Consider the following 24595-nt stretch of genomic DNA (forward strand, 5'->3'; position numbering starts at 1 on the left):
CCTCCTCTTCACCCACCATGCTTTACTTTCCTGTTTTTTTTCCTTTGCCTGTTCTTTAAAGACCCCTTGAAATGAGTTTTGTGGCTATTGGGTGGCATGCTGTTTAGAACGTTTCCCTCCCAAAATATCTTGCAGCTGTTAAAAAAAAAATAGTCAGAAATTTTTTTTCTTTTTAGGGCATTCTTGATGTATAAAATTATTGATTTTATAGACTGCGAGTATGTTTATGTTACCTTAAATCAAGTAGTTTTATTCACTAATCAGACCTCCTAGTCTTTCACTTTTTTGAGATAGAAATTACTGATTTTGTGTGGTAATTTACAGAAATTTGAGGACAAATTTGCGATTTAAAAAAATAAATATCCTTTTTATCATATTAGGTAGCCTACTGTGTTAGGTGTGCAATCTGACACAATGACAATGACACAATCATAAAAATAAAGCTTCTTTATTTTGGTCTCTTATCAAGACCATAGACTGTAAAAGAATCACAGAATCGCAAAAAACTAGGAGGTCTGACTAATGACTAACTTGTCCTGCTTATATGTTAATAATAATAGAAACAATAAATAATTACAATGTTGCTCACAGTCATCACAAAAGAATAACTGGCAAATACCAGCCACTGTGTGTATTTTATTGGGTTTTTTGTTGTTGAGAGAACAAGCTGTTTGCTGATAAATCAACTTATATCTTACCGATCTAATTACATTTGCTATTTATTGTACACACACACACAAACAAACAAACATACTTGTTCTCACAGTGTTTGACAATCGAGATCTTTTGAAAGTGCACGAGTGTGTAGGCCCTACTTTGTCTACTCTGTAGGAAACAAATGTCCCCATAAGGAACCAAAAATAGCATTAGTTTAGTATAAAACATCTGATGTCAGTGGCAAGCTTCCATCATAAAATGTAGGTAATTGTTCTGGGACACAATTTGTCCTCCAAATCTGACAAAACCTCCGTTAGGGATGTTTTTAAAATCCGTCCAGGTGAAATCTAAAAATACAATGTTTATTTTGCTAGTGGAGATTGTTATTCATTAGGTGAACAATTAATCCATGTAATTTAATCCACAAAAAAGAGTTTGTTTTGGTTCAATCAAATTCTGACTATTTGCTTAATCTGTGTTTGGAGTGGTGCTCCTTTTCTGATGATGTCAGATTGACGGCTTCAGCCACAATATTCTTAACCATGCCCTTCTTAAGAAATCCCTGCCCTCTACTCAATATTCCATTTCAGTTGGAAGTAATATTAACATACTGATATAAAAGTATCAGCAACTTCTAGTTCGTGGTGACTTTAAAAGAAGTTAATCAAATATATTTTTTTATAAATATGAAAAAATGCAGTAAATTTAAGGCCTGTTCACTCCAAGAATAATATATTGGGATGCACACCAAAACACAACAACGCTCTATTTATTATTACAAAGTAGTTTTGGTTGTCTGTCACTTTTTAAATGCTCTTGTAAAGTAATTGGTTAGTTTCACACTGCAAATTTTCATTTTGAAGACTATATCATTTACATCTAAACTACTTAAATATGCGTGGATGGAGAAATGGTGACATCCTATGCATACATATCATGTGTTTGGTCTATTGATAAGTGAGTGTTTGCTAATCAAAACAACAGTTATGGCAAACAATGTCTCATAAAACCACACTGCCAGATTTTTGCAGATCCACGTGAATGAGGAGTATGAGGTGAATGAGGATTAGATGTCTAATAGACGTCTAAACATCGTAGTTTTGGTTAAAACAAGGCTAAATTTGGGCTGTCAGTGAAAGAGACGTCTACAAATAGGCCAAAACTAGACAAATCATCAATTAAACAGAAATGAATGACTACACATATAATGTCTGTCTAATCTGTCTATTTGGCGACTAGTCTAGTTTTGTGCTATTCTTAGACATCTATTAGATTTTCACTGACAGCGCAAGTTTAGTCTTGTTTTAGCCAAGCTGTCTACGTTTAGATGTCTATTAGACGTCTATTAAATACACAATTGTTTGCTGGGTTGGTTAGAACAAAACTTTTCAAAAGCACAAAGAAAAGCTCTTTTTAACTTGTAGGTTGTGTAAATGTACCCTTAGAACATTTTTATAACTATATCCTAACTGTCACAGTGATTTTATGTTAATTGGTCTTTTACAGTTTGATTTATTTCAGGCTTCCTAATTCTAATTAGCTTTATGTAAAAACATTAGAGGCTTTTGTATGTCCTTAGTGTGTTTGTGTGTGTGTGTGTGCATTGCCTGCTGCAAACGACCTCATTTCCTAAGACTGCCTATGTTTCTGTGATTTCTGTCCAACATATGTCAATAATGGAGTGGACAGAATTGAGGACACATGCTCTTTTTTTTTTAAAGCCTCAGGTCTCTTGCTGGTTTAACTTGACTTAACAGTTCACCAGTCAAATCCAAGTTAGTTTTTAATGTGAATTCAGCTTACAAACTAAAATGTTCTCTCTCTCTTCCTCTGTCTGCAGGGACTGTATCTTCACTCCTCCGCCATGCTTGTCAGCCTCCACCTCTCCTCTTCCCCTTTCTCCGACTGCCGCGTCCTGTCTTTCGTCTCCCTTGTTTCCTCTTTCAAACTGCCCCTCTCCATCTCGCTCCTTCTCCTCTCGCTCTTCTTCTTCCCCACCTGCGAGTCTCGCCGCGGAGGTGGGATCGGGACACCCACCGGAGGCATGAACAGCCAATCGATTATCAGTCCTCCTCATTATCCACCACCAGGAGTCAGTCCAGTGGGTCCTCCCATGTCACCAAAGTTTGCTCAAGGCCTTAGCATCGCGGTGATCCTAGTGGGAAACTCCAGCGAGGTGTCGCTTTCTGAAGGTCTGGAGAAAGAGGACTTTCTACACGTGCCTCTTCCTCCCAAAGTCGAGCTGGTCACCATGAACGAAACCGACCCCAAGAGTATCATCAACCGCATCTGTGCTCTGATGTCACGCAACTGGCTCCAGGGTGTGGTGTTCGGGGACGATACCGATCAGGAGGCCATCGCCCAGATATTGGACTTCATCTCGGCTCAGACGCACATTCCCATCCTGGGTATCCGTGGAGGGTCTTCCATGATCATGGCTGCCAAGGTATGACAAACGCAACCACCAACTAGACGTTTTAGGTGCTAAGGTTTTTCAGATGGGAGCAAATTACCTTTCATTCAGGTTAAAAGACCCCATGTTTATTTTTAGTGAATAAATCAATTCCAGAGTGTTACAGATAAAAGATATTCTTCAAGGGTCCACTAAATTAAAACAAATATTTCTATTTGTATTAAATACAGATTTAAATTTTTCACACACATTTCAGCTGAAACTGTTTACATCATTAACAATAAATTTTTGAGCAATCCAGGCAGGCTCAGGATATCAGCATGAAGTTAGATTGAATTGTCGTGGGACATTGCAATTTGGGTGAAAATGAAAATTTGGTTGACGGCAGAGTCCAACGTCATTGTCCAACATCGGACAGATGTAGCATTTTGGTCACTTACCCAAAAACAACTAAATATCAATGTCTAATGATGTTATGGCTTGACGTTGTGTGGACGTTACCACTATGTCTATCAGACATTGGATTTTAGTTACCATACCTGATGAGTAAATGTACATCAATAGGACATTGGCTTAAGATGTTGGCCTGACGTTGGATTTTGGTTACTTATCAGCACAACTAAAAAACAACCAAATATCAATGTCATTTGATGTCGTTATTAGATTTCAAAATATCTTGCGTAAAATTTTGGTCATCTGACTTCACAACCTATATCTAACCTAATATTAGCATCTTAAGGATGGTTTGTACTTCTGCATCGAGTGATCGGCGTGACCCACGGAGCATGCCTTGCGCTTTGCCATGCATTTATACTTCTGCATGCTGTTTGTGTTGCTCTGCAATAACACTTGCAAAACACTAGATGGCAGAAGGTTTTTAAGTTCCTTTGTGTCAGTTTTCTTCACGGGTGTTTTGTTTTTTCTGAACGTTACAAGTAGCTGAAACTCGCTCATTCAGAGGCGGGTGCCGGCGGACGTGCAGCAATTTGAATCATAAGGTAACAAAACAACAGTTTCCATCTGGAGCTCCTTCAGGGGAATCCACACTTGTAAACACTTGCTACATTGGGTTTGCTTGGCTCTCGGTTAGCGATACTAAGCCGTCCAATCACAGAGCTTGCGCTACGCATTGTGTGTCAGCGTCACAATTATCATATGTGCGCACCTGATGCAGAAGTATAAATCAGCCTTCATGGTGTTGTGTGCCTGCTGGAATAATTTTAGAATGATTTCTGAAGGGTCATGTGACGCTGAAGACTGGAGCAATGATGGCATCACAATTAATTGCGTTCTAAAATAAATCAGAATAGAAATTTTATTTTAATTTGAAAAGATTTTTTACACAACTGTACCAAAAAAAAGTAAAAAAAGAAAAAAAATATATATAATGCTGGGCAATTTCATCAATAGAAATGTAAATGGATATTAAATGTTAATATTATGTTGTTTATATAAGATGTCATGTATATCAACATAAAAAGTAACATTATTTAACTTTTATCAATCAATTAATTCATTCATTCATTCATTCATTAATTCATTCATTTATTATTCAACATTTTTGTTTTGAGCAAAAGCACCAAAACATAAGTTGTTCGTAAATGTAATTATTTATTTGAAATATGCTTTTGAAATGTAAAAGATAATTGTTTGACATGTAAAAGATGATAACTCTTCAGTTTGAAGTATAGATTAGTCAGATTACATGACTAACTTTAAAAACAACTTGCTGAATTTCATATAAACCATTAATTCCGTTTCATTTGTGAGCAGCAGTGAATTGTGTATTGTAATGCATATCAGAGCGTCTTTGATTAGGATGCTTTGAGAGTAGCTGCCTGTTAAGACAGTAGACACACTAGGGTTTGGAAGAGAGCCACTCTGTCTATTCTTTTCCCCTCAATATCTTCCTTTACTTACATGAATATTTACACTCATACATCTGCAAATTCGCCTCTTTTGGTTTCTTTTCCGCCAAGGTCAGAGTTGTGTAACCAGTGTCAGACTTGTGCCCGCTGTTAAATCAGTGGTGGTCTGAACTGCTGGAAATGATGTGGTGGAACGCATAGTCCTGTGTTTTGTTGTTAACTACCTGCATTGTGCTTCATTAAGATGACTGTGGCAGACGAAAGTGAGAGGAAATTAGAGGGAAAATAAAGGCTATGCAGATTTGTTTTTCAAAAGAGTGTTTTTTTTCTGGCCAATAAGAAAAAGGTAATAAAAAAAGATGAGACGGAGGGAGAAAAGTGCAGAAAGAGAAGGAAAATGTCAGAGGGACTTTTTGTAAATGCCACATGGTAAAAAACAGGGAGTCAAGTACATTCATTTTGTCATCTTGGAGAAGAGGAAAAACAGAAAGTTACAATAACTGCACACACTAGCAGTGTTTAATACACCGTGCAAACAAATATTACCTAGACTTTAGCACAACATTCGCAGGCTTGTTGCAGCTGCATGCATAATCAAGGCTGTCCCAATGAGACCTATTTTTAAACAGTATTTCGGAAGCTCAGTACCCCGGTGTTCTCAGGGTGCTCGAAGGGGCAGCCATTATACTGCTGAAAGCCTGGTGGTAAATCAATGACCCCATCCTGAGTTTTAATGGAACAGGTTCCATTATATTTCCAAGACACTATTCATCCAAACGCAGACCGCTCAGTACATTTCCAAGAAGAAGTTCAGCAAGGCCACATCAGTTTTCCTGATGCTTTGATGTTTATGGCTGCAGATGGTTGATGTGTCTAGATCTTATTAAAGACAATCATGCTTGAGACGACCTGAAAATTGAAAAGTGAACAGTTGAACAAAGGAATTTTAGGAACTGGCCGAGAACATTAAATGTTGAAATGCTGCAGAATGCAAATCAATTCAAAGTTGAATTTTCAAAATAAATCATATACATCAATATGTGGGGGGGGGTTGAAGCACTAATTAGACAAAAGTGGTTTAAGAAATTTAAAAGTTGTGTCATAAACTGCAAAAAAATATTTTCTTTATAGAGTTTTTTTATTTTATTTATAGAGTTTTTGTATTTTTTTTCTAGTCCAATTATTTAAAAAAAAATCTTCAAACAAGAAACATTTTTAGTACAAGTCAGTGTTAATTTTGCTGATGAAGAATTTTTGTGACGAACAAGTTAATACAAATTAAGTGGATGACTACAACTATAATAAGAAAATACTGACATTTTTGTTGACTAATAAAAAAAGGGATGGGAATGTGATTGGGGGACGTTTTTTTGGAAAATATCCAGTCAGAATAAATTTTGGAGTTTAATGCATGATGCAATCACACACACATTTGAAAAGTAACTGATCCACAGTAGATGAGGATGCGATTACATAATCACAAGAGTAGCGCTAGATTTAGTCAACTAAAATCTTGTGAAAGTTAGTCGACTAAAACTAGACTAAAACTACAATGATTCAGAAGACTAATATTTGACTACAACTAAAAAATGGAATTTTAGGCAAAAAACTAAGACTAAAATTAAATTAAAATTTGTTGTCAAAATTAACACTGGTACAAGTAAATATGTTGATTTGTTTTTAGAAATGAGTCAGAATTAACTGTGTTTTTTTATTTAAAACAAGCTAAATGATTATAATAAGTAAAATAATCTTACTTCAAACAAAAAACAATATTATTTTACTTATTATCCCATTGGCAGATTATTTTTCTTGTTTTAAGATGTCATTCATAAACCTTTTTCTGCACCTTCACGGCATAGTAACCTGTACATCACAAGCATACGTCAGAATTTTGACGGAAGTAGTTTGTTATTAAGCAATAATTAATTAATTCATTCAGTCTTAGTTCCTTATTTATCAGGGGTTGCCACAGCCAAATGAACCACCAACTATTCCAGCATATGTTTTACACAGCGGATGCTCTTCCAGCCGCAAACCCAGTACTGGGAAACACCCATACACTCTTAAACCACATGTCTTTGGACTGTAGGGGAAACCGGAGCACCCGGAGGAAACCAACACTGGGAGAACATGCAAACTCCACACAGAAACGCCAACTGGCCTAGCCAGGACTCGAACCAGCGAACTTCTTGCTGTGAGGGGACTGGGCTAACCACTGAGCCACCGTGCCACCTTGCAAAAAATTATAATATGTATTTTGCATACTAAATTACTATGCTTTTTTTCTGCAAACTAAAAGAAGAATTTCACTTTGGATGCAGCGACTGAGTTCGAAGGAATTGCCAACTGATCCATGATTTTTCCCTTGTTCCCATAGTGTGACACGAAGTAGGCCAAGGGTGCTGAAGTTGACTCAAGTTGACTTGTAAAATACAACAACTTTAGAAATTTGTTTAATTTTTTTATGTCTCCCATTAATTTTAAATGCACGTAGATCCGGTTTAAGCGCATTGGGGATGTTCGACTCGTCTGTCAGCAATCTCTTTGTTCTAGATCTATTTTCTGCCGTATCTGCAGGCTGTTACAAGGAGTGGAGCTCTTTTTAGTGTTGGTGTAGGGTTGTTAAAACAAGCCACATCCTCTCGTAAGCCACTGAGGAGCTCGATAAGGGGCTAATTGAATTAGTGGAAACATTTTACCATGCCCGATGCCTTTCCGTCCAACTACACATACAGTGCTGAACATAAATGAGTACACCCTATTTTAAAAATGTTTATTTTTATTCATTTCTCAGTGAATATAGGTAATATATTTTGATGCATTTGAACAAAACAGATTTATTAAAAGGATATATTTATTCAAATATAATTTTAGTCACCAAACATCTTTAGAAATAGGAAGATAATACATTTAAATTCATGCAAAATATTAGGAAACAAATTACAACCTACAAAACTTCAACTAAATTTTATCAATTTTTAGTTTCTCTTGAATTTTGCACTTTAAAAATGTATTGCTTAATTCATTCATTTTCTTTTTAGCTTAGTCCCTTTATTAAACCAGGGTCGCCACAGCGGAACAAACCGCCAACTTATCCAGCACATGTTTTATGCCGCGCATGCCCTTCCAGCTGCAACCCATCTCTGGGAAAAATCCATACACACTCATTCACACACATACACTACGGACAATTTAGCCTACCTAATTCACCTGTACCGCATGTCTTTGGACTTGTGGGGGAAACCGGAGCACCCGGAGGAAACCCACGCGAACGCAGGGAGAGCATGCAAACTCCACACAGAAACGCCGACTGACCCAGCCGAGGCTCAAACCAGTGACCGTCTTGCTGTGAGGCGACAGCATTACCTACTGCAGCACTGTATCGCCCCCATATTATTTAATATTTTTCTCTAACATATATATATTTGGGTGTACTAATTTTGGACCATTATCATAAGTTATTTTGTTAGATAAGTTCCAGATTTAGCCTGGTCATGAGCTGTGCCTGTTTTTCTCTAAGCATAACGCCTGGTATTCACTCCAAAGTGTTCAATTTTAGTTTCATCAGACCAGAGAATTTAGTTTCTTATGGTCTGAGAGTCCTTCAGATTCCAGGCGGCAAATTCCAGGCGAGGAGTGGCTTCTGTCTGGCCTTCATACAGGCCTGATTGGTGGATTGCTGCACAGATGGTTGTCCTTCTGTAAGGTTCTCCTCTCTCCACAGAAGAACGCTAGAGCTCAGACTGAGTGACCATCGGGTTTTTGATCACCTCCCTGACTAAGGCCCTTCTCCCTCGATCCCTCAGCTTAGATGACCGGCCAGCTCTAAGAAGAGTCCTGGTGGTTCCAAACATCTTCCACTTATGGATGATGGAGGCCACTGTGCTCATTGGAACTTTCAGAGCAACAAAAATGTTTTGGTAACCTTCCCCAGCCTTGTGCCTCGAGACAATCTGTCTTGGAGGTCTACAGACAATTCCTTTGTCTTCATGCTTGGTTTGTGCTTTGACATGTACTGTCAACCCTGGGACCTTTGATTTGAAAATATATATACACATACACCAGGTGTATGCCTTTTCAAATCATGTCCAATCAACTGAATTTACCACAGGTGAACTCCAGTTAAGCTGCTGAAACATCTCAAGAATGATCAGTGGAAACAGAATGTACCTGAGCTCAATTTAGAGCTTCATAGCAAAGGCTATGAATAATTATCTGTATGTGATTTTAGAGGTTTTTATGTTTAATAAATTTGCAACAATTAAAAAAAAAATCTTTTTTTCACATTGTCATTATGGGGCATTGTGTGTAGAATTTTGAGGAAATTCATGACTTTATACCATTTTGGACTAAGTGTGTAACATAAAAGTACGGAAAAAGTGCTACGAATACTTTCTGGATGCACTGTATATGAACAGATGTAATACTGTAAAGCTTCCTATAGAAAATATTAATTTAAATGAGAGATTTGTGAGGGGTCTACTCCTATATGTTGAGCACTGTACATATACGTACTGTTAGCTTCCTTTCTGTGAGCATTGGAGAGTATGTATGGAAATCTATAGATTTAGATTATATAAAGAAAGTGATAAAAGGGAAATTGTCTCGTATACACACAAAAGCCATTATGAGGAATATTAAGACTCTCTAACTTTACCCTCTGACATCATAAATCAGTTAAACTCCACTAACTGTAGGCAAATGATGTGCCGACTTATCCGTTCCATGTGCTTTACCCGGTGTTAATGGGGAGTCATAGGAGCACTGGGATACTTAATGAGCACAGTCGCACTGCTAATTTCATGCTTAATGGGAACACACACAAAATCAGCCACTCTCGCTGGCCCACAGAAGCATTAGATGAGCATGTTGTATATAGCCAGGACAGTTTAGACAGTGAGTGTGTTGTCAAACCGCTCATCTGATGCACCTGCCTGCAATACATTTACTTGTGTGCTTTCTGATATGCACCTATACTCTGAGAGAGCATTGCGTTGTGGTCATTTGTGCCTATGATGTTTTTAGCCTGCCACATCTGTCTTTTTTTCTCTTTCCAAATGTTTCATTTAATCAGTTGAATGTGAATCTGCATGAATGCGTTTTTGCATATGTGATATTATGGGTCTGTTATTCTGCAACATTGATTCACCGTGCAGTGGGGATTCAAACGTCCACACTGAAATTCCGGTAGATGCAATCTAGCCTAATAAATCAGATTTAAATTTTAAAATGAGAAGAAAAAAAGTGTTTATTTTTAACAAGCACATAAAAGTAGGGTTATTTACTGTCATAAAACAATTCCATAAACAAATATATAATTTTGTTTATTCAATAATGTAATATAATATGATTTCAAAACTAATTCTATACACAAAAGGGTGTTAAAGACAACACCTGACATTTTGATTCAGCCAATTCCAATGCTATCACTCGATTAAATGGGATAAATGAAGATACTTAATTTAATCAATTCTGATTTCTCGCTAAGTTAGAAATCTATTATCCCAGAAATCAGACAGAGCTAAATATTTCTTAATAAATACAAAAAAAGAACATTTCTTATCAAGCTGTGCTGTTTATACACTCTCAATGAAGGGACATAAATCTCTCAGATTTTATTACAAATATTTTCATTTGTGGTCTAAAAATATCTGAACTTCTTATGGGTTTGGAATAATATGAGGGTGAACAAATTATGACTTTCCGTTCATTTTATCCTTAAAAATATGATTTTAACAAAAGCAGCATGACAATTTCAAATTTTATAGTAAGCAAATATGATATATTGAGAATACTTAACTCAAAATGGTGAAAAAGCAAAATATTTTGAAATTAAATTGTAAATTTTTAAATCAGCATTAAGTAACACATTCATTTGCCTTAGTCCCATTCATTGGCTTAGTCCCTTTATTCATCAGGGGTCGCCACTGCAAAATGAACCGCCAACTTATCCAGCATATGTTTTACACAGAGGATGCCCTTCCAGCTGCAACCCAGTACTGGGAAACATCCATGTACATACTATCCATAAACTATGACAATTTAGTTTATTCAATTACCCATACCACATATCTTTGGATTGTGGGGGAAACCGGAGCACGTGGGGGAAACCCATGTAAACACGGGGAGAACAAGCAAACTCCACACAGAAATGCCAACTGACCCAGCCGAGGCTCGAACTAGTGACCTTCTTGCTGTGAGTCAACAGTGCTAACCACTGAACCACCATGTCACCCCCAAAAAGGAACACAAATCTCTAAATTCAATTAGACACATGCAATAAAGGGACCTGTTTTCCCTTGTGGACTCGTGAATGGAGAGTCTTTTTTAAGACACACTCAGTGTCAGCCTGATCGTATCAGTGTCTTGTTTCAAATGATCCTCCACTCCACCTCTCCATAAATCTCAACGCTCGGCTGTAAAAAAAAAAAAAAAAAATCCTTGTTGCACACAAACGCTTCAGAAGTGTCTGTTATTGATTGAAAGCCTGTTGCTCTGTCAGCATCGCAGGGGAAGCTGTGCAACACTTTTGCACCTTACAAGCGAACACTTGTGACCCATGTTTCAGTGTGCTGCTTCTCGCTGTTTGATGTTTCATGTATACCATAGCTATGAAACTACAAAAAGATTTATAGTTGCATTGCGTTATCGATTTAACCTCGAAGAAGAAAATGGTTTGTAAAATGCATTTAACTGCTAAAATGCTGCAAAACTGATAAATATTATTACAATATTTAATTATAAATATTAATACAATTTGTATTATAAAATGCAACTTATCCCTGCGGTGAATTTACCAAGAGTCATCTGAAACATTTCAGATTTTGTAATAATGATAGTGAACAATTAAAATGTTAATGAAAATGGGACACTGCAAATATTGTATTATTATTATTATTATTATTATTATTATTATTATTATTATTATAATTATTATTATTTGCTTATTAGTGAATTATACAATTTTTATTTACTTTCACTTTTGATCAATTTACTGCATCATTGATTAATATATGCATATAATAATTGAAGGGGTGTGTATAATATAATATTTTTATGACAAAAAATGATTTAAAAATCTTTATGGTTGCATTATCTCTTTTTTGCTTCTATGACACAGTGATTTGATTCTTTGGTCATAAACCTTTTTCATTTTATTTCTGAATGGAAAAATCTTTTGTGGTGAACATTTCATCTGTGCATGTCATTGAGTAAAAAACCAAATACAAAATTACAGTAAAAATACAGTACATTGTATAATTGCAAGTTCATTTTATAATTATTCCTATTTTGCAGTATTGTATAATACAGTTTGAGTTTGTATAAATGAGCAGATTTAAGATACTAAAATAAAGATACTTAAAATTACCAAATGCAAAAAACAGTTTTTGTGTACTGCAAAATGAATTACAGTAACTAATTATTGATTTATCTGCGGTATGACTGCAAGTTCATATTATATTTATTAATATTTTGCAGCATAGTATAATACTGTAAAAATTAGCAAAAATACTTCAAATTACCAAATGAAAAATACAGTAGCATGTTCATGTACTGTAAAATGAATGACAGTCACTAATTAGCGATTTGTTCCCTGTATATCTGTATATTAAATTTCATTTTTAAGTTATTCATAAATTGCAGCATTGTATGATATATAGTATAATACTGTAAAAATAAGCAAACGGCCAAAATTAGCACTGCATTAGCATACAAATTAGCATTGTATAATACCATTTAAGTTTGTAAAAATTTGCAGAAATAACATAATAAAATAAAGATACTTTAAATTACCAAATGCAAAAATACAGTAAAAAGTTCAAGTACTGTAAAATACTGTAACTAATTATTGATTTCATTGCTATATAACGGTATGTTATATAATTGCAAGGTCATTTTCTATTTATTAATATTTTGCAGCATTGAATAGTATAGTATAATACTGTAAAAATAAGCAGAAATACTTAAATGACCAAACGCAAAAATACAGAAAAATTTGCTATATAACTGTATGCTGTATAATTGCAATTTCATAATAACGTTATTAATATTTTGCAGCATTAATACTGTAAAAATAAACTGAAAAACTGCAAATTACCAAAAGGCAAATATACCGTTAAATGTTCACGTGCTGTAAAACGAATTACAGTAACTAATTAGTGATTTCTTTGCTAAATAACTGTATATTGTATTATTACAATTTCATATTAAAGTTATTAATATTTTGTAGCATTGTATGATGTAGTAAAAGTACTGTAAAAATAAACAAAATACAAAAGTTAGCATTGTATTAGCATTAGCGTACAAATTAGCATTGTATAATACAGTTTAAGTTTGTAAATAGAGCAGAAATAAGATACTAAAATAAAGATACTTAAAATTACCAAATGTAAAAATACAGTGAAATATTCATGTACTGTAAAATCAATTACAGTAACTAATTATTGATTCTGCTATATAACTGTATATTGTATAATTGTAAGTTTATATTATCCTTTTTAAATATTTTGCAGCATTGTATAATACTGTACAATAATCTGAAATACTTAATTACCAAGTGCAAAAATACAGTCAAATGTTCATGTAGTGTAAAAATCAATTACAGTAACTGTTCTGTAATCTATTTTTACCGTAACTTAAACGTAACTGTGCTGCCAATAGCATACTGTAAAAAATACAGGAACATCGCTAACAGTCTAAATGCAAAAAAATAAACCACACAGAGCAACCAAACTGCAGCCAAATGAGTGAATGCAAGTGAGAAAAGGCAAGAATGGATGGAGAGAAGGAAGGATGAATATGACAGCTGGAGAGGGAAGTAGAAAAAGACTAGAGTGGGAGAGAGAGAGAGAGGAAAGGAAGAGGGGACTGTTTTAAAGTGAAACACGTGGGTGTGAAACAGAGGAAGAGGAAGGCACTCAACATGCAGTTACAACACGCTTACATCTAAATAGAGGCATTCAGAAACACAAAGAAAAAGCAGAAGAACGTGACTTTGGGAGAAACGCAGCATTAAGAAACGATCACAGGCGGGTGAAAAAGAAGTGTTATAGGACGAATGGATGGAGAATATAAAAGAGCGGAGCGCGGGTGCCCAGGCACAGATGGGGGAGTGAATGCACGCATGTGAAGGAACGAGAGAGATGTGTGACATGCCACAGAAGGTGGTGGTTAAATAGAGGGATTGAAGAGTGTTTTCAACCCTGTCTTTTTCTTAATAATTACTTTTACACCCTCGCTCTCTTTTCTGTCTTTCTCTACCCCACCCCAACACCAAACACACTCTGTGGGCTGCATTGGTTGGCATGGCAACCGCTGCTACATACATTTCTATATATATGTGTGTGGAAGGAACGAAAGACAACGAGGGAGTCGGGAAAAGGCAGAAGAGCACATTCAGAACTGGAGCGTTTCACTTGCTCTGTACTGAAATCTTGTATTTTCATGAGAAGAAGAATGCATTTAGATATTTGCTGTTATTTTGAAACGCACTTAAGAGTTTGAGGTCTGTAAGATGTCTTTGAAAGAAATGAAGGAAATTTTGACAGAAATGAAGGAAATTTTCACAGTATGTCTGATAATATTTTTTCTTCTGGAGAAAGTCTTATTTGTTTCATTTTGGCTATAATAAAAGCAGTTTTAAATTTTTTTAAAACCATTTTAAGGTCAAAATTATTTGCCCCTTTAAGCTATATATTTTTTTGATAGTCTACAGAACAAACCATCATTGTACAATAACTTGCCTAATTACTCTAACCTGCCTAGTTAACCTAATTAACCTAGTTAAGCCTTTAAATGTCACTTTAAGCTGTATAGAAGTGTCTTGAAAAATATTTAGTCAAATATTATTTACTGTCATCATGGCAAAGATAAAATAAATCAGTTATTAGAAATTAGTTATTAAAACTATTATTATAGAAATGTGTTGAAAAAAAATCTTCTCTCCGTTAAACAGAAGTTGAGGAATAAAATAGACGGAGGGAGGGGGGGGGGGTAATAATTCAGAAGTGCTAATAAATCTGACTTCAATTATATATATATAGTTGATGTTTTATCAAAGTGATGGCATTTTTGGTCGAATGAAGCGAAGGGTTTTGTAAGGAGCAGTAAGCACTACTGTGGACCCCTGTGATTTGGGACGCAGGTTGTGAGTTATTGAAAGGAAGAATCAGAGGTTGTGGTCAGACCTTTCTAGACACTCTCCTTAAAGTTCTCTGCTCAGATGGGAGGGCAAACATGGGCGAAGTGGAGGAAATTGTATGGTGTGGGACAAAATAAAAGCTACAAGAAGAACATTATTTTTAATCCCCAGTGCCACAACAGCCCTTAAAGAGGAATTCTAGGTTGAATACAAGTGCAAGACAGAAACTGTAGGAAATTTACATTCTTAAAATCAAAAAATCTAAATAAATAATTGTTTATTGTATGTGCATAGACGGCAAGGTGGCTCAGTGGTTAGCACTGTCACCTCACAGCAAGAAGTTCGCTAGTTCGAGTCTCGGCTTGGCCAGTTGGCATTTCTGTTATTATGTTTTCTTGTGGAGAAAGTCTTATTTGCTTTATTTCGGCTAGAATAAAGGCAGTTTTTTAATATTTCATAAACCATTTTAAGGTCAAAATGTTTTTTTTCTATTAGTCTTCAGAACAAACCATCATTATACAATAACTTGCCTAATTACCCTAACCTGCCTAATTAAAAAGATAAAATAAATCAGTTATTAGAAATGAGTTATTAAAACTATTACGTTTGGAAATGTGTTGGAAAAATCTTCTCTCCGTTAAACAGAAATAAACAGGAGGGCTAATAATTCAGGAGGGCTAATAATTCTGACTTCAACTGTATAGAGCTCAGCATATATAAGTACACCCCTCACAAATCTATCTTTTAAATTAATATTTATAATAGGAAGCTATACAATATTATATCTGTGCATATACATTAGATTAGTCAGTACTGAAGCCAAATCTGGAGCTTATCTAACAAAATAGCTTACAATTACGGTCCAAAAACTAGCATACCCAGATTTATATGTTATAGAAAATTAAAATGATGAAAAATCAAGAAAAGCAAAAACATTTGAAAACTTTAGTTGAAATTTTGTAGGTTGTCATTTTTGTTTTGCAATATTTTGCTTAAATTTACTTGTATTATCTTTCTATTTCTAAATATGTTTGGTGACTAAAACATTGTTTTAATAAATATATCTGTTGAATAAATCTCTTTTGTTTAAATGCACCAAAATACATTGCCTAAATTCACTGAGAAATGGATAAAAATATTCATTTCCGAAATGGGCTGTACTCAATTATGCTGAGCACTGTATGCTTAAAATATTCAGCATAATACACTTACAAACTCAATGCAAAGTTGTGTAACTACCACACATTTTTCTTTTCTTTACTTTGAGGTGCAAACATTTATTTACTCATTATCAACAGATTCTGTGCTGTGAAAACAGCTAAACCTAAACACAAAACATTACAATTTAAATGTTGGAACTGTTCCACTCCAATCATAGCAACAATTCAAACTGCATACACCAATACTTTTGTGTCGTTTCTCCAACATAGGCTAATAAAGTCACTATTTTTGTGCTGTGTGCGTCCAGTGAAATGCATTGTCTTCCAGTCCGAATGCACATTCTGTGTCGGACAGATAGAGACGCTGCTATTGTTCTCTGTGATTAGGCTGTTGATTAGATCCTGTCCATAAGCCCCTGGTATTAAACCGTCATCATTGTTTCCCAGCTGTTGCAGCAGGGAGCAATAAGGCGCTTGTGAGCGGTGAGAGGTGAAGGCCAAAATGAATGAACGGGTTATGTATTCATCCCTTCATTCTCGCCCCGTGGAATTGGCTAAATTGAAGGCGAGCGTGGATGTGCACGTTCGGAGCGTTGCTAGGGAGTCTAATCCTCAGACGGGCTGCTGGAGTTAGACTTGTGCGTGCTGCAAGCGAGAGTGCACGGGTACACAGATACACAGACAAACAAGCACACACACTGGGGTTTGCTAGGCTATAGTGTTCTGCCGATCAGTTTTATGGAGATAAAGCCTGGAAGTCTCACGAAAACCCTGTACTGCGCTCAGGTACTGAGCACTGACTCAACAGAGCTTCTCTCTCTGTCTCTCTCTCTCTCTATCTGTCTGTCTCCTCAACCATTTTCTCCTATAAATTTTAACTTGTTGTAATATTTATTAACATTTATTTTTTTTTGCAAAGACAAAGTACAATTTTTATGTATCTCCTCACGTTTAGTGTTGTGATGAGGGAGACATGGTCTTGCACCTGGTCTTTCAGTCAATTGTTTTCAGGTTTTATTTTTATGGGGAGAGTTTAAGGGCAGCTGTGTGTGTGTGTGTGTGTGTGTGTGTGTGTTTATATGAGCTGTTTTTGATCTTTCCATGTAATATTGTAAAAATTACAAATATAATAGAGAGCAGCTGCTTCAATTTCTGCTAGCAGCAAAACTACACTAAAGGTTGTGGGTGTTGATATATACAGATTTTTGCACTTAAATCAAATTTATGATCCAAATCGCAATTGAATTGTTTATAACCAAACATTTTGCAATATTTAAGATTAATGTCAGCTGGCAGAAAGGATGTGGGCTTCAATTTGATCACATTCGATGTCCAAAAAACATTTCACACCCAGTTTACACCTGTGCTCTCCACTTTTTATGATATCTTCCAGGGATAGTTTACCTAAAAAATAGAAATTCTGCCACCATTTACCATTGCTTACTTGTTCAAAGCTTATAAAGAAGACATATTCTGGTATCTGGCAATGTACATTTTTTCTGGTATCTGTACATTTTTTTCCTACTATGGCTATCAATGGTGTCAGCAACCAGCACTCCATATAACGGAGGTTGCTTTAGTTATATTGTTTGTATTATTTTAAGTCGTTTGTGATGCGATGACACACTGTTAAACCTTTTGCTGAACAGATCCACCACCTTTGGCGCTCATAAATGTTCATGAAAGTCATTGTGCTGCAGGTATTAGGTGGTTTGCTGAAGGTGTAGCTGACGTGAAGCGAGGGGTTTGCGTATTTAATAAATTACGACAGGTCACGTTCATTAAAAAGTTAGAATGATTAATAAATCCATATGAAACAGTCCCTTAAAAGTGACGACACGTCTTGGGTTTGCGTTCAGGTATGTTTTGCACTTACTCTACAAGCGTACTGTGCCAAAGCCCAACCGAACCGCCCTCTGGCACACTTCTTTCAACCGGGCCAGGGCCAGACAACTGAATCGCACCTGGGCCCGATTTGGAGCATTGGGGGTCAAATGAATGTTTAACTGCATAGACATAATAATAATAGTGATGCACCGAATTTTTCGCTGCTATGAGAGAAAATAGCAAAAAACAAAGATAAAGTGGCTTTCACACGGATGTGGAAAGCACTGCGCTATGAAACCTATTCATTTCATTGTGCCATGCAATGGTTGGTTTTTTGCTGTGTTGACCAAAACGCAAGAGCAGTGTCATGGTCTAATTTCTCAAAAAACTCTGTGGATATTTTTCAAGAACCCACAAAATACTTATCAGCGCATGAACCACACGTTCAGCAGCAAAACAAAATTTGCGTAAATAAGGCGCTAACAAGACATTTCTATGTAGTTATCATTCCAGCTGCTTGCAATAGCGCTTCTGTAGTAATGACAATGCTTGTAAAATGACACCTCTCGACTCGTTCAATGTCAAGAAAATGTGGTTATTTTATTGCCTTGTGTTTATATATTTATATATATTTATTTATAATTTATTTATTTATTTTATTTTTATTTTTTTTTGAAAATAAGTAATATTATTACAAAGCATTTTAATTTTTGCTTTCGGCCCAGAATTTTTAAAATTATAAATAAAAGTAATACAAATGAAGGATACTTTGGGGTTGTTTCAACTTTGTTCTTGCATCATCTGTTTTTTCCCTTCTCTCTTTCTCTGACCTGGTCTCTTCTCATATTTTGTCTCATTTCTTGTCTACTCTTCTTGCCTTGTTTTGTCTCATCTCTTCTCTTGTGTTTCTCTTGCCTTGTCTGTTCTCTTTTCACCTTGTCTCATCTCTTTCTGTCTCAACTCTTCTCGTGTCACCTAGTCTTTTCTCCATTCTCGTTTTGACTCTTCTCACCTTGTCTCTTCTGTTCTCTGCATCACTTGTCTTAACTCATCTCATCTCATTTTTATTTTTTACTCTTTCTCACCTTGTCTTGTTTCGTTTGTCGCTTGTCCTCTCTCCTTAACTGCTTTTGTCTCAACTCCTTTTGTCTATTCTGTTCCCTTCTCCATTTGTCTCATCTCTTTATTTCTCAACTCCAGTACTATTCCTTTTCTCCAGTAAGTTTGATTTAAGTTACTTTAAAAAAGTAATAGATTGCAATTTACTGACTACTAGTGGAAAATTGTAATCTGATTACATTACTAATTACTTCATGTAAAAAGTATTCAGATTACTAATTACTTTACTTTGAAGTTACTTTTAAAACATATAAAAATACCTATAAAAATACAAAATTAACTGCAGCTCTTTCAGAAATGTAATATTCACTGAAAAACATTACAATAGGTTGATCACAGCAGCTTGACAAATTCAAAAGACTTAAAGAGTTCGTCCAAAACTTAAAATTCTCTCATCATTCACTTGTTCCAAACCAGTTGGTCTTTTTTTTTTTTTTTTTTTTAAACACAAAAGAAGACATTTAGAATAAAACTGGCCACCTGTAATTATTGACATCCATAGTATGGAAAAACACTGCCGTGTTTGGGTGTTCTGTGTTTGTCTAAGGTAATTAGTCTACCAAAATATGTATATTCCAAAGTACGAAGGTGATCGGTCAGTTCTTGTCGCGTGACTCATCTGGAAAATGCGAGCACACACGACGCGATATGTGAACGGCCCATTAAGCAGCTACGCTTCTCTTCACATTCAGACGAGACCTTCACTCCCGATCCTGCACAAAAATCCAGTTCATCACAAAAATCCTGCACAACAATCCAGAAACCAATTTCAAAGCGTATGCTTATTAACAGACATTGCAGCAGTAAACTTAATTTAAAAGAAGCATTTCTTTCTTCCAAAAACTATGTAACGCAACTTACGCAATTACATTGACTTTAGTAACAATAATCAAATTACACAAATTTAAAATGTAATTCGTTACGTTATTGCGTTCCTCAAAAATGTAATTACTATACAGCAACGTCTTACTGTGGAATGCATTACACCCAACTTTGTCCATTTTATCTCGTTTCCAATTGCTTCACTTTTCTGGCACTTCTTGTTTTGTTGAATTCCTTTTATCTTATTTATCATTATTATTTTGTCTATTTATTAGTCTGTTTATTTATTTATTAGTTATCTATTTATTATTTATTAGTCTATTTATTATTTTGTCTATTTATTACTCTGTTTAATTCTAGACCCATTTTATCTAGTCTCTTGTCTTCTGGGTTTCCTTCTTTTCTTATCTTATCTTGTGTTTCTTCCCTTTTCTTGTATTGTCTCACCTCTGTATCATGGATCATGTTTCTTCATTTCTCTTCCTATTCTTCTTTTTTTCTCCTTTTTCCTCTCCTCTGCTCCTTTGTATTTGAAAAGCTGCTGGAATTCTTTATTCACCCCTATTATACAAATGCGCCATGGATGCATAGATAATGCAGAACCTCTCTCTCTTTCTTGGTCTCAAACTCATTCTCGTTTTCATCATTTGGTGCTCCTTGATGTCACTTGGAAGTGCTACAGTGCAGTCCTTTGTGTGTGTGTGTGTGTGTGTGTGTGTGAGGCTCTCCTCCAAGATCACAGGAGTCCAAGTGTGAGAGCGTCTGAGAGATCAAAGAGGGAAAATATGAAGACACCAGGCATGCCAAAGATCACAAGGTCTGTGCATGCACGTGTGTGTGTGTGTGTTTCACCTTTCCGCGATATAAAGATCACATCAGGCTGCGAGCGTGATTTATGCCATTGTGACAATCGCACCAGATACTTTACCGAAACCTAGATGTGTGTATGTGGTATTGCGCTTGGGTGACTTTGGTTTTGAAAGGTCCTGTCAGCGTCTGACTCTGTTTGTTTGTGTTTGTTAGGGCACCGTAAGATCAAAGTGCTTCTGTCAAAGCGTGTGTGTGTGTGTGTCACCGTTTAGCTCCATGCTCTTTTGTTCAGGGTGAGAGAGAGGCAGCTGCTTAATTGGACAGACAGTTCTCTCATCGCTCACACACACTCTTATACACACACGCTCACGCAGTCTGGCACTGACAGAATAACACTTCACTTTCACCACAGAGACTAACATTAACACACACTCACACAAATCCACACTGACCAAACAACGTTTTGAACATACAATTGAGAGAAGCCAAAACACACACTCGATACCAATAAACTAAGCCTAAAACACACTCCTGTTCATTGCACACAGAAACACGAAGAGCGGGTGAGTAATAAAGCTAAAATCTATGAGCTGCTATGCATTACCGCAGCTAATGGCTGTTATTAGGCACAGCGTGAAAGAAGTTTGCTTTCATAAAATGGCATCAGCAATATGACAGAAACGCATGGTTCGCTTCAGTCTTTAGATGTTATAATGTTTTCCGTATAGTACATTATATATGGTATCAATCTAAATTTTGAACAAAGTGAGAAATTGGAAAAATGTATTCAACAGAGATGCATTAAAGGGATAGTTACCCCTAAAACAAAATTTACTTGTGATTCACTCTGCCCCAAGTTGTTCCAAATCATTATGAGTTTCTTTCGTTTGTTGAAAGAAGATATTTTGAAGAAAGCTGAAAACCTGTAAACATTGAAAGAAATTCTGTGGAAGTGAATGGTTACAGGTTTCCTGCTTTCTTACAAACTAAATAATATAAAATTTTCTGCTTTGGGTGAACTATCCCTTTATATTGATTAAAAGTGAATGCAAACAGTTTAGTCGATCAGCATCCATGATGCGAATCTCCCGTTCCACCACATACCAAAGGTGCTCTATTGGATTGAGTTCTGGTGACTGTGGAGGCCATTTGAGTACAGTGAACTTGTGGTCATGTTTGACATGGCACAGTATCCTGCTGGAAGTAGCCATCAGAAGATGAGTACACTGTGGTCATAAAGGGATGTAAATGGTCAGCACCAATATTCAGGTAGGCTGTGGTGTTGACAATTGGTACTAATGGGCCCAAAGTGTGCCAATAAAATATCCCCCACACCATTACACCACCACCACCAGCCTGATCCATCGAAAAGCCAGGATGGATCCATGCTTTGTTGTTGATGCCAAATTCTGACCCTACCGTCCGAATGTTGCAGCAGAAGTCGAGACTCATCAGACCAGGCAACGTTTTTCCAATCTTCTATTGTCCAATTTTGGTGAGCCTGTGCAAATTGTAGCCTCAGTTTCCGGTTCTTAGCTGACAGGAGGGCACCCAATGTGGTCTTCTGTGCTGTAACCCATCTACCCCAAGGTTCGACATGTTAATAATTCAGAGATGCTCTTCTGCATACATCGGCTGTAATGAACAGTTATTTGAGTTACTGTTGCCTTTCTATCAGCTCAAACCAGTCTGGTCATTATCCTCTGACCTCTGGCATCAACAAGGCATTTGTGCCCACAGAACTGCCGCTCACTGGATATTTTCTCTTTTTCAGACCATTCTCTGTAAACCCTAGAGATGGTTGTGCGTGAAAATCCCAGTAGATCAGCAGTTTCTGAAATACTCAGACAAGCCCATCAACCATGCCACATTCAAAGTCACCTAAATCTGATGCTCGGTTGGAACAGTGGCAAATCGTTTTGACCATGTATACATGCCTAAATGCATTGAGTTGCTGCCATGTGGATTTACTATTAATTGGATTTACTAAATTATGTTAAGGTAAGTGGTCGCAAACAATTTATATGGGCTAAATTTAAACAAATTAAGTTGAACATTATTTAAACTCAGTTTAAATTCAGCCCATATCAATTGTTTGCAAGCACTTTCTTTAACATAATTTAGTAAAGCAGTTCTACTCATTTCATTTTACGAAGCCAGATCTACAGCCCTGTGTGTATGAACCTACAGCCTGCATTGTAAGAACACAGTGATGTTGAGTTGTGATTGACGGCACAGTTGTAAAGACCTAGCACACAGACTCGCGCACAGGCGTGGGAACGTGGGAACTTGCCATTGTGTTGGCTGAGGGACAGTGGCATGGCAAATGACACAACCGTAGCTCAGCTGTTGTTTTCAAGCGAGCTCTGTTCCTTCTGAATCATATTTACAAATGCATGCAAGAAGGATATAAATGCAAAAATGTATGCATGCAGTTGCATTGCTCTGATCAACACAATGCCGAGGTCATGCATGCAGCACAGAATTAAAGAACAAACTCCTAATATGTTACTACACTGTAAAAAGTCTGTTAATTAACAGTTTCCCTATTTTGTAAATGTTTTTATATTTATTTACGATTGTGAATTGCATGATGAGATGTTGATCTTTGCTCTGTTGGCTTTTGATGTTGAAAATTCAGTTTTACAGTTAATCAAAGTGACGCTTATTGACATTTTAGTACTTTGATATAGTATGACGTATAAGAAATAATATAGAGAGGAATATGTCTGTGAAATAATGAACTGGCAGTTTATTACATGGTTTTTGTAGCATAATATACAACCCCAACCCAGACATTATATTGCTTTAAAATATTAAAAATGTTTAAAAAAAGCCAGTTTTTCTAACATTTCAAGGTTAGAACTTGTTGGAAGAAAGATTAAGGTCTCATAAAGCAATTCAAAAGCATAAATAAACAGGAAAATAAGAACATGAATCAGACAAAACAGAAAAATGCTAATTTACAGATATTTTTACAGTGTAATTAACTAATTAATAACCTAATCAAGATTCCAATAGGGGGCCTTCACAGTGATATCATTGAAGAATTTATTTATGTCTCCAAATGACCCTTTTATTAAACCGTTAATGAATGAAATGAATGTAAATTAATAGTAAAATCAAAAATTCTGTCATCATATACTCATACTCTACCTGTTTCCAAACCTGTTTGACTTTTTTTCTTCTGTTCAACACAAAAGGAGCTGGAAACAATAGTATTTGTTTTTCTTATTTTGTGGAGGTCAATGGGGCAATGCTGTGGTGCAGTGGGTTGCATGATTGCCTCGCAGCAAGAAGGTCTCTGGTTCGAGCCTCAGCTGGGTCAGTTGGCATTTCCGTGTGGAGTTTGCATATTCACCCTGTGTTAGGGTGGGTTTCCTCCGGGTGCTTCGGTTTCAACGTGGTATAGGTGAGTTAGGTATAGGCTAAATTGACCATGGTGTATGAGTGTATATGGATGTTTCCCAGTGACTGGTTGCAGCTGGAAGAGCATCCGCTGGGTAAAACATATGCTGGATAAGTTGGTGGTTCATTCCATGTGGCGACCTCAGATTAATAAAAGGACTAAACCGAAAAGAAAATGAATGAATGGATGTCAATGATGAACTTTTTTTTTCTCTTCAATATATCTTATCTTGTGTTCAATCGAACAAAGAAACTCATAAAGGTTTGGAAGCACTTGAAGATGAGTAAATAGTGTGTACACTTTTATTTTTTTTAGTGAACCACCCATTTTAAGGAACTCATTTTTTAAAAGAAATCTAAAAAATCA

The 24595-nt window shown here is 36.0% G+C and overlaps 1 protein-coding gene across 3 annotated transcripts in view; it reads left to right on the forward strand.

Annotated features, from left to right (window-relative positions):
• Positions 1 to 24595, forward strand: part of grin2bb (glutamate receptor, ionotropic, N-methyl D-aspartate 2B, genome duplicate b) — a 193285-nt gene that overhangs the window by 23049 nt on the left and 145641 nt on the right. For all 3 annotated transcript variants that reach the window (XM_056456689.1, XM_056456692.1, XM_056456690.1), the window contains exon 3: positions 2498 to 3103. In XM_056456689.1, coding sequence (XP_056312664.1) covers positions 2498 to 3103 — 606 coding nt within the window. The remainder of the gene's footprint in view (positions 1 to 2497; positions 3104 to 24595) is intronic.

The sequence above is a fragment of the Danio aesculapii genome, chromosome 1 (assembly GCF_903798145.1).
Source record: "Danio aesculapii chromosome 1, fDanAes4.1, whole genome shotgun sequence".
NCBI lineage: Eukaryota > Metazoa > Chordata > Actinopteri > Cypriniformes > Danionidae > Danio > Danio aesculapii.